Source organism: Cryptotermes secundus, unplaced genomic scaffold (assembly GCF_002891405.2).
Source record: "Cryptotermes secundus unplaced genomic scaffold, Csec_1.0 scaffold3621, whole genome shotgun sequence".
NCBI classification, from domain to species: Eukaryota; Metazoa; Arthropoda; class Insecta; order Blattodea; family Kalotermitidae; genus Cryptotermes; species Cryptotermes secundus.
In genome coordinates, this window is record NW_019741342.1 from 12804 (window position 1) to 24335 (window position 11532).

At 38.8% G+C, this 11532-nt stretch overlaps 1 protein-coding gene across 5 annotated transcripts in view; it reads right to left on the minus strand.

Annotated features, from left to right (window-relative positions):
- Window positions 1-1189: 1189 nt before the first annotated feature.
- The window catches only part of LOC111872751 (anoctamin-4), a 61637-nt gene continuing 51294 nt past the window's right edge, over window positions 1190-11532 (minus strand). For all 5 annotated transcript variants that reach the window (XM_023866920.2, XM_033754824.1, XM_033754823.1 and 2 more), the window contains 3 exons: window positions 9152-9257; window positions 7479-7651; window positions 1190-1993 (listed from right to left, as the gene is read on the minus strand). In XM_023866920.2, coding sequence (XP_023722688.1) covers window positions 1670-1993; window positions 7479-7651; window positions 9152-9257 — 603 coding nt within the window. In that variant the 3' untranslated portion in view covers window positions 1190-1669. The remainder of the gene's footprint in view (window positions 1994-7478; window positions 7652-9151; window positions 9258-11532) is intronic.

Sequence of the window (11532 nt, forward strand, 5' to 3'; positions counted from 1 at the left end):
TCTTCCAGTAGCTTTGGCAGATCATTTAAGAGAAAACCTCAGTAGTGGTTGCCTGTAAGCCAGTGTGGCAAACCATGTGGGCCTACGAAACCATCAACAACAATTGAATACATAATGACAGCACTGTTTCAGCTGTAACTCACAAATTAAATGTTTCCGGGCACATGTTGATATGGACATTTTTTCTTGTTTTGGTATGTGGAACTCATGCCCAAAATTTGTCTGCAGCTTTCATTTACACTCTATACAAAGAGCCATATGATGACATGTTGAAACATGTGCCCACAGGAAATGAATTTGTAACAGCTTATATGTGTTGTGTGAACATAAAAAATGTAATTTATACTTGCTAAATTATGTTTGATCACAAAGACCTAGGAAATCACCTCCTGCAGTTATGCCCTAAAGTTGTGAAACACCTTGTATACTTGCCATTGTACTCCTATACAAGGCCAGTTTACTGCAGTAGTTAATGGTATTGAAAGCTGAACTGTAAGATTCTCAAACATAATTACTCCATGAAACTTTTCCTTGAAGGTGAGATTATTTTAATTCCCATCTGATATAGTCTGGGAATTTTTTCCTTAGATATCGCTTTCTTTTCAACATACATGATTTGACCCATTTCTGTGCAGCTAAACCTCTACATTATCATACACAAAACTTGTCTCTTGAATGGAAAGGAAGTTAGAGTAACTGTACAACTCGCCTGTGACATCGGAACTGGTTATACAAAACTGATATTGTTTTTGAACCAATAAATAGACCACCGCCATCCATATTGTTGTTTTTCTTGTGAATTTTCCTTAAAATAATTGTGCACATTAAAGTACATCATAATTTATTCTCTCTGGTGGACTGTCTCTGATGCATTTCTTAGACGGACTCATAAGCCAAAGTTTTGGTATCACTGTTTTAAGCAAAAGAGAACTTCTCCTTTATACTTTGGGGGACTTGGTAGAGTAGTTGGTTGAGGCACTATGCTACAAGCCAGAAGGTCGAGGGTTCAAGTCCTGATGAGGTGGACCTTTTCAATTTTTACGTAATTCTTCCAACCGCACCATGGCCCTGGGGTTGACTCACCCTCTGGCAGAAATGAATACCATGAATCTTCCTGGGGGTAAAGGGCAGCCAGCGCATAAGACTGACAACCTTACCGCCATCTGTGTGCTGATGGTCTAGAGAAAATGTGGGAGCCTCGACGTCTCACAACCCAATGGACCTTCACAGCCTGTTACAGGGATAGCTTTACCTTTTCCATTATACTGTATCTCCTACTGCAGACATGTATTAATGTTGTTAAACCATTTGGTTCTGTTACCAGAGAGTTTGTTGCTACAGAATTACCAGTAATCAACTGCAAAGGGAGGTGGGAAAAGATAATTAGACTCTTAGCCTTGGGATTGTTGTAGCTAGTCAAAAACTATTAACTGCTTTAAAATCTGTGTTCCATGTTATGCCAAATGTAGTGTACTGGTTTTTGAAAGCCTACATAATTTGCTTGTTCTGCTAGTCTCATACACACATATTGAGCATGTAAAGTCACTTTCTACTTATTTTCAAACCTGTTCCTATGATTGAGGGTGGTAAAGAATATTTTTCAGTTTATAACTTACAACATTAGCACCATCTAAGATTCTTTGAAGCAAATGCACATTTATGATTATCACTACCTTGTCACTTCCCATACTGTAGAGTTACTATTATTAACCTTGTGCTGTCTTGAGGTCGTTTCTTGAACATCAAAACTGTCTGACACACGACTGAGTCTTCGTCCCCACCAACTCCGTGCAGCCCCAGCCGCAGCCATTAAGCTTCGCTCCCTCTGAGCAAGCAGTATCTCACCATAGTTAGCACTAATGTTCCCCTGTGTCCCATGCTCATATTTTGCTTCCTTTTCCAGTAATTTCTCTCGCTGTATTTGAGTTCGTACTTCAGCAGGTACATCAGGTATTGCATATGCCATTATTCCTGTGAGCGCAAAAACGATGTGCTGCAAATGTAGAATGAGGGATCTTTATATTCACAGTATTGCACATATATCAATAATGAAAGATAAAGTAAAATATTTTTCTGCTATAAGCTGCTTCCCCATCTGAATTCAGAGTAAAGTTTGTATAACTTGTCTGTTGCATGTGAAATTCCATTATGCGCATCAAAGAAATATAGTACGATTGCCTGATTGGAATCTGGGGGAAGATTTTTGTATTTTTGCACCACTACCAAACTATTGGTTGAGACATCTGCACACTATTGGAAATAGAGCCATAATCTACCCCCATGATGCAGGACTCCCTTCCACAGTCAGTAGTTCATCAGTTGATCAAGAAACTTCCTATTGTTATGAAATGTAAGGATTGACCATAATGAGAAGTTCCAGGTTCTTTTGAGACACTCTTGTCTCATGCATGGACATACATCAAAAGAAGATGGAAGCCAGAATTTAGGCTGAAAGAAAAGTCAACCAAGAAGAAATGCTGGCCAAATTGAACGCCAACAATAAGAAGGTAATGGCTGAACAGAGGCCCTGGCCAAAAGAGACGAAGGCCGACTGAGAAGCAAGGAATGCCATGGATTTGGAGGCAAACTCAGAAGAGAAAGAGTCAGGGGCAGTGCATGAAGAGGTCCCTAAGGAAGAGGCTGCAGTGAAACCTGTTGGAGGACTGAGGAAGCGAAATGGGGACAGCATCTAGCCTCAGGGTGCCGCAGTCATCCAGAGGAAGGGGCCCGGGAAAACTGTGGATTCTGGAAGAAATTGGTCGCTGCCAGCTGAATGATGACCCTCGATGCAAGAGTGGCATGGCGCAAGGGACACACGCTTCAGGGAAAAAGCAAGGATGATGTTATACTGAGAACTTCAAAAAGACCGATGTTCGGAAGGAGGCATCAGCCGAAACTGGAATGCAAAAATGGGATAAGGAACAGATGCCTGAGACAGCAGGTACAAAGCAAGAAGGAATTGAACAAGACCCTCAGGGAGACCCTAGGACTGGAGTTCATGATATGAGCAGCTGGGATGCCCAGTGGGTTACAAAAGATAAAAAAATTGGACATTGTGGAGGGGTCTGACCTCCTCCAAAATGGAAAAAGAGATCGCGCATGAAGTAGGAGCTGGAACTGTGGGAGCGCTGGCCACTCAGGATGGTTGCTCCCACCGTTGGAAAAGAAAAATTGTTGATAATAGTGATGCACCTGGATTGATGGGAACCTTACCAGGGAGCCACTTGGGACAAGTGTCCTTGAGGAGGGAGTAGTGAGAGCAGTTGGAGGGTAGCCACTGCAGATAAAAAACCCAAGCCACAAGAAGATGTCATGAGCAGAACCCTCAGAAAAGAAGGAACGGTGATACACTGGTAGGCTATTTGGGACAAAGAGCCTTAAGGAGGGAGAGTTCAATCATTTGGCATTCATAAGAGAGTTTGGTGTTTAGCTGTGGAGTGTTAACCAGTGGACAATGGAAGCCGAAGAAGTGACCGATTTCTAAATCAGAATCAAGTCGGTCACAGTAAAAGAGAAGACACTCATAGCCCAGTAAGAAATGGTGTCTTAGGCAGTAATCGATTGTAACCTGTTATAATTGTAATTGTAATTGTCAAGAAGGGTCAATAAATCAATTATCCCATCCAGAGCCCGTTACTAGTTACGGAACCATGGACACATGACATAAAAACTACTGTCATGATAAAATTATCTCCATTTCACATATTCACAACCTATGCTTCTAAGATACGTTATGAAGTGTTCTCCTGTCTGTACCTACATGTCTCAAATGGGACATTTTCCAGTAAGATATTGTTTACATAAATTGTTTACCTGTGCTTGATACTTGTGCCACTCATTTCACACTTCTTGGCTTAATCATGCAGACATTACCTGACTGAAGATTACAGATTGTGAAACTCATTGTTACATTACTTTCTTCATTCTCGTTTCTTTAATCTCTGATTTCACATATTCCAATGGCCTGTTCTTGAACAAATGTGAATCATTGTTTTAATATAGATATGATTGGCGGGGGGACAACTTGTTCATCACTACAAGCTTTTATGTATGAGAGTATGTGCATGTGTGCATGTGTAGGATGTCTCATTATTACATGGTATACTTTTGAGGATGGTTCTGGACATCAGAATAAGTGAGAAAGTACATATGAAAATGTACCCTGAGGGCTTTCCATAAGAGTTATCACAATTAAAAAATATCAGCTCCTGCTGTCATATTCTGAAAAACACATTCTGAGATAATTTTGTGTCACATGGTAATTGTAGAGATCCATTTCACGCCAGACTTTGTGTTAAAACTACCTGGCAGTCTTACTCTGAATATGTATAACTGTAATGTGGACATATAAAGACTAATACATGTCACATTTTGAGCCATTCTGAAGCAGTCTAAGCTGGGAAAGCACGTTACATACTGATCCAGCATGGAAAGTGACTATTCATACATTCAGTTAGCACATATGCATTTTGTGTTAGAAGAGTACAACAGACTTTTGTTAGAAAATACAAAGAAAATACCCTAATTTCAGAATTCCGGATCATCATACTTTCCTTCCTGTTGACTGCTGACTATTAGAAATGGGAACATTTCATGGAATGCTGTCAGATGTTGGCTGTCCACACTCTATATGCAATGTATAGATGAAAAAGCAGATCCTCAAGGTCGTTGAAGGACAGCCTACCATCAGTACCAGACATCTTGCAGCTTGTATTGATACCTCCCATGCTTCTGTACACTGTGCATTACAAGAGCAGTAGTTGTGTCCCTATGACATTCAGTCTGTGCAAGTGTTAGTAGCAAACAGGGCATCTACAAGACATGAATTCTGTCACTGGATTTTATAGTTGTTAGCTGAAGACCCTGCGATTACAGCCAAGGTTTTATGCTTCACTAGGACTGAGGCCACCATTAATGACAAGGAACATAGCTGGTCAGATGAAACTCCTCATGTGATCAATCTCACCATCAGCAGCAAGTGTTCTGTCAACCTGTAGCCTGGAATTTTAGGTGACTGTCTTATTCATAGGCCCTCACATTTTACTGGCACAAGTTAGTGGCTGTGATTACCATAATTTTCTTTGAACACACTTAGGAGGGCTATTGGAAGATGTATCCTTGAATACGTATCTGCACATGTGGTTTCAGCATGACATTGCTCCACCACATTGCAGTCATGAAGTGCATCAGTGGCTGTCCAAAAATTATCCTGGGTGTTGGATTGGTTGGGGACCTGAAGTTCCAATTTCCTTACTTGCACACTCAATGGCCAAGGACTATGCCGGTGAAGTCGATATTAAAGAGGAACTATAATTTCATATTCAACAATTTGCAAGTAAAATGAATATGTTTTCAGTTTTTATCTCCTTGTAAGGTTCTTTTTTTCATGAGAGCTGAGTTATGTGTATGTGAACATGGAGGCCATTTTGAGAACTTCTTTTTGGAAAATAAAAATAAAAGTCAATAATGGCTCTCTTATTTCTTTTCTTCTTATACACAACCTGTTAAATTTAGGAAATATTTAAGGTGTGACCATGGAAGTTTAAATTATATAGCTGCAACATTTTAAGGAAGGCCCTCAGGACATATATTAATATGTACTCTTTCATTTATGTTCAGAAACGATCATTTAAAATACAGCATATAATAGTAAGACGTTATGAATAAATAATATTGTAAACCTTTGACATGTTTCTGGTAATTTGTAAAAATAGCCCAGAGATGGTCAGTTATACCTTAAACAAGTCTGGTAGACATATTTAATGTATCATGTGGTATCATAAAAGCAACGTAATTGTTTCTGAGAAGCTTGAAACATTGAAGTTAGCAGTGTGTTTCTATTTCTTTGAGCTAGAAGATGTGTAAAGCATCTGAAGCATATGTTTACAGTGCAGCATGCAACATATCACAGAATCGTGTATTACATATTCATCATAACCAAACTGTATGGTCCCTGCAGCCATTCTGGTGGTGGTGTGTGAATCACATCCTGGTCATCCAGCTACTGAAGTTTGTTTATACAGTTATTGTATTAAATACTAAAGGGTTCTGATGATGGTGTATAATGCACAGAACTACTGGGATTTTGTACTTTTTCCATCGTCTGGTATTCCAGAAAAAAGAAAAAACACCACGTTTCGGAATCTGGATCTGTTTCCATCCTCAGGTGAAAAGGGGAAGACATCTATGCAGTTTGGCCTGCTAGACTGAGATTAGCTCTTTCTAAGGGTCCCACTGAGTAGGTGTCTTCCCCCATTTCACCTGAGGATGGAAACAGATCCAGTTTCCAAAATGTCATGTTTTATATTTTCTAGAATACCAGACGATGGAGAAAGTGCAAAAGCCCATTAATTCCATGAGTTATTGTATTGTATGACACAGTGTCAACTACTGAGGCTGTGAACCATCAAAGGAGCACTTTGTAATTATAATTATTTGACCATATAGTGCCAAAACTGAGCATATTTGCCCAAACAGTAATGCCTCTGTCTTGTATTTGGGAGGTGTCCATTTTGAATCTCAGACAGGACACCAGCTATCCCAGCTGAGGTTTCTTGTGGTTTTCATCATTCCCTGCATGAAAATAACAGGAAGGACCTTAATTTAGGCCAACACTGCTTTCTTCCAAACCCTTTTCAATCTATTCATTAACTAGTTAGTTAGTTATTGGAGAGGGTGGGTTTCCCCATGCACTTAGACCAGTATTGGTCCATTGTGCTTCCCTCTATGATATTCTGCCAGTCTCTATACCCTACCGATATTGGTGTGTACCATCAGTCCCGACCGAGCCAGCGAGTTCGGCCTCCACTAGCTTGGCGGTATCTATAATGCTTCCACCATCTATCAGAGGTGTTAGAGACTACTTGTTGGGCGGGAAACGTCCTTGAATTTGGCTCAGTGACCTCCTTTGGAGATATGAGGTTCTTTTACGTGCCGTAAAGCTACGACACGGGACACACGGCTTAAAGTCCCTCCCGGAGGACTTGTTCCCTGAATTTTTCCGCCCTTAAAAATTCGACGACCTCCGCCAGGTTTTTGAACCCGCATACTACGAGTCATGAGGTGGGAACGTTACCTCTAGACTATGGACGGAGGCTGCTTATTCATTAACTACAAAGATACAAATGACATACAGTGCCAATGTCAATTATATTTATAGTAAACATGTGTTAAGTGCTGATGCCAATTACTCTGATCTGTACCTGACATGTGTATCATTTTGGATTTCTACATTCAGTTACTGCCTCAAGATAGGCCAGCAGAGTATGCTACTGGTAGTAAGAAGAAATATAGAAGTTACATACCTGAAAATTACAGAGCAGCAGCAGGAATTATTTTATCTTTAGATTTGAAAATAAAAAAGAAATGGCGTGCAGTTTTTTTTTTCAATATGAAGTCTTAAGTGATTTATACTAAAGAATTAATAGAAGGAATTAGAGTAGTGTGAATCCAGAGGGACCACTTGCTCTTGACATTACCTCAAACACTACAACAAAGGCTAGCCGGGCTGCAAACACGTGCCAGTACTGTGGAGACAAATCATATTTCTTTTCATGTATTGGAGGATTGCGATAACCTCTGTACTGGCAAGTTGGGGGGTCTTCTTCTGTATCTGCTCCCATGTCTTGGCGATAGTCAGATGTATTGAATTCTGCAGCACAGTAGTAATGTTATAAAAACAAGTGCATTAGCATAATTAACTGAAAGTAGTGAACAGCGTGTATGTACCCCACCTCTTCATATGACATTGAAAACGTTCAGCCCACCTCATGTGAAGATGATTAAGAAACAGTAACCTAACATAATATTATCATTTGCAAGTAGCCTAATCAGTGCTTAACTTGTAATTACTAAGGAGTTTAATGTTTTGTTCATTCTATTACTTTGTGTTCATGGTTGTTTCTTTCTGATTATACACTACTTTCTAATTGGTAGTTGATGTGGGTCACTTGATGGAGATGTGCATGACCTCTGTTAAGACATTTTCTACTGTACCAGGAAATCATCCTGACTACCTATATTTTGTGTTGACTGCTGTCTTCTGTTCATACAGCTTTGTCATACAGAGTGTCTTCCTGGTACGAGTACAAGGATATTCCTTAAACAGTTGCATTTCTTGTTTTCTTCATGTGTACTACATGTGCCCCCAATCCCATTTTTCTCGATTTTCTCACCAAATTATACCAGGTAAAAAGTACACATTATGAAGTTTCTTATATCTGTTTTCCATTTCACTGTTAGGCCCTAATGTTTTCCTTGGCTATTGTTCTCATGCACCCACAATCTTTGTTTGCCCTCAGAATAGGTGACCAAGTTTCATACACTTATAAAATAGCTAAAATTATTATCTTACATATTTTGGTTTTTGGGTTTTGAAAACACAAAATTATTAAAAATTTTGAACTAGAAGTGGAATGGATTTCTTGAGTTCATTTTGCTGAAATTTAATGAGACTGTGATCAAGCAAGTTGTCTTAAGTAGTAATGTTTGTGACTTGTATTTGGCAGTTGCCCAGTTTGAATCTTGGCTGTTTTTTTTTTTATTGCTTGTGGGGTGGGACTAAATCCCTTGTACTGTGGCCACTTCTGGCCTATTGTACCAGCCCCAGATGATAGGTGAGAGTGATTGTGGAGCAATTGGTGGAATGAAGATTGGCAGGAGAAACGGAAGTACTCAGAGAAAACCTGCCCCAGCACCACTTTGTCCACCACAAATCCCACTTGACAAGACCCGGGATCGAACCCGGGCCGCTGCCGTGGGAAGTTACTTCTACTGTCTTCGATGATGTCCTCATGATATTTTTCAGTTCCCCCAAACAGTTTCTGTAATAAAACCTTAAACCTTTGAAGTCCTTTGGGATGTGTCCCATGGAAACCTATTGTAGGATCTGTGTTTCCCATAAGTGCATGTACTCAGCTGGTACACCTTTACATCTTTAGAAACAAATTTCTATATCTGTTCAGGGCTTACAATTTGATGAGTTTTTTTAAATCACACTTGAAAGAGTTAAATTTGGCAGTGACTTTTTCATTCCATATCTTTTCCAAGTCATTATTCACCATCATCCAGTTATTTGACACTGTATAGTCTGAGCTGCTGACAGCATCTTCAAATAACCTACCAGTAAAATAAGTAGACAGGCCATATTTACCTGAGAGTGATGAGTCAATGTACCCTGCCAGGGTCTCTGTTGGAGAGTACACATATTTATAGACCATTCGGGGTATGAAATCACTGGTGTATGCAATAACAAATGCCTACAAGAGAAACAACAATTCATCTCTATTTCAGGCTTTTGTGGTGACTGAATACACAGTTACTTTTGTCTTCTGATGCTCTGTTTTATGTTTGTATATTATATCTAGCAGCATTTTACCTTTTTTTGACAAGATGTATCAGTATAAGGACTTATTATGTATTATCACGGTTTAGCGGTGACTATAGTTGGGGGTTGGATTGGTTTCTATTGTCCACTTATACACACGATGTAGAACTACTTACAGTGCTATAGCTGATCTGCACACTTTACAGGCCACTAGAGCACATTCTAAGTCTTCTCAGTTTGCTTTCACTAGTCATTTCCTGGTAACAGATCTTAACAATGGAGATCCTTCAGCTTCTGTGGTCATGCCATTGCCCCCTGGCTAACACTTCACAGTTGAACTCATTCAAAAGCCAGAGTTCTTTTACAACTGGCGGTTTACCGCCCATTATGACTCATGATCAGAGATTTATTTTCCCCAAATGAACCCTTGCAGCCATAGCCCTTATGTAACATTGTCTCTGACGAGGATGAGTTTGTCTCTTAAGAATATGCTTGACCTTTCATCAAGTATACATATCGCACAAATAGCATGTTATTGAAAATTCTTCATTTTGCACTATATACTAGTCCTTTGTCAATACAGGCTTTGCAAAGCAGATCATGCCTATCTTACGTATCTTATGCTACACTGGCAGCTTAGTCACTTGAACAGTTGTAAGCTTGACCACCAAGTATAAGGCTCTTATATGTCCTATGTCTTGCTTTGCTTGTCCTATACTGTGAACATGTTCATTCTCATGATTTTGTATGATTTCTGCTTGTTGCCTGTACAGTTTTGTTATATAATTGTATATATTCTGGATGTTGAAAGCACACTAGTGTGTGTAACAGCGAATTGTAAAGTGTGGAAATAGCGATAACGTTGTAGTTGTTTGTAGTATGATCTGTAAGTGGTCAATAAATCCAATATCCAATCCATACCCCATCTGTAGTCACAAGCCCCGATACACATGCCATTATGTTGATATTTTAGATGGAAGTATAACAATGTCCAGACTGTAGTTATATCTCCTTGAAAGAACCATGAATGTCAGCAGTAGTGGATTCTGTAGAACATTAAACAAAAGATAGAAAAACATGTTGAATGCTGAGTTTTAATGTGAGACCTGATCAATTTTTAAAACACCAGATAAACATGCTGAGGAAGACCCCTGAAATATGGAAATATTCTGTTTGGTAACTAGTTAAGCATACGTAGAAGTGGGAATGATAAAGACTCTTAGAATATGTAATAAGATAAACAAAAAAATGAAATGGTGTTACGGTTTGTGAGCTTATCAGTTAGGATATTGGCATTTGCAGCAAATCTATAGCAAGAATTTTCTGTGGCATGAATCTCTTTTAAATAATACTTTGATTTTAATTATCCAGAATATTTAAATAATTCAGTGTTGAGCTGTAAACTGAATGGAAAAATAATGTATTTACCTTGAATTTATATCATTTTATGAATTGAAACTACAACTTCTTTATTAACCATCACAACACAACAAATATATTTGTTGTGCAGAACCGTAGCTGGGCACTGACATTGATATATATCAATGTCAGTGCCCAGCTACGGTTCTGCTACATGTTTCGGCTATCAATAGCCATCATCAGGCAAATACATGTTTAACATATATGTTAACAGATGTTTTATATTGTTTTTTGTCTTATATGAGATACCAACCTCAATATTCCCTATCTCATATAAGACAAAAAAATATAAAACATCTGTTGAAAATAAATGATGACAAAAATGATATGTATAATCTTAGTGGGGTTTACCAACTACAATGTTTTGACTGTCCATTAAAATATATAGGACAGACTGGACATACCTTTAAGGTCAGATTCAAAGAACACATACGAGACATAAAAAGTAACGGACAAAGCTCCAAATTTGCTCAACATATACTGGACACCACACATGACTATAGTACGATAGACAAAACATTAGAAGTTCCATATATCAGCAAGAAAGGCCGAACCTTGGATACATATGATAGATTTCACATTTATGAAATCAGCAAACAAAATTTGCAACTGAATGATAATTTTACTGAAATATTTAACCCTATATTCATTCATCAGTAATCTGTCAGACGACAGGTCCACAATCTCTTCCAAAACAGTTCTTCCACTTAATGCGATCTTCTGTTTTTGGAAAGAGACTATCCAGGAAAAGTGATAATGTGGTAGTTTTTCCATTTGCTTTCCACATC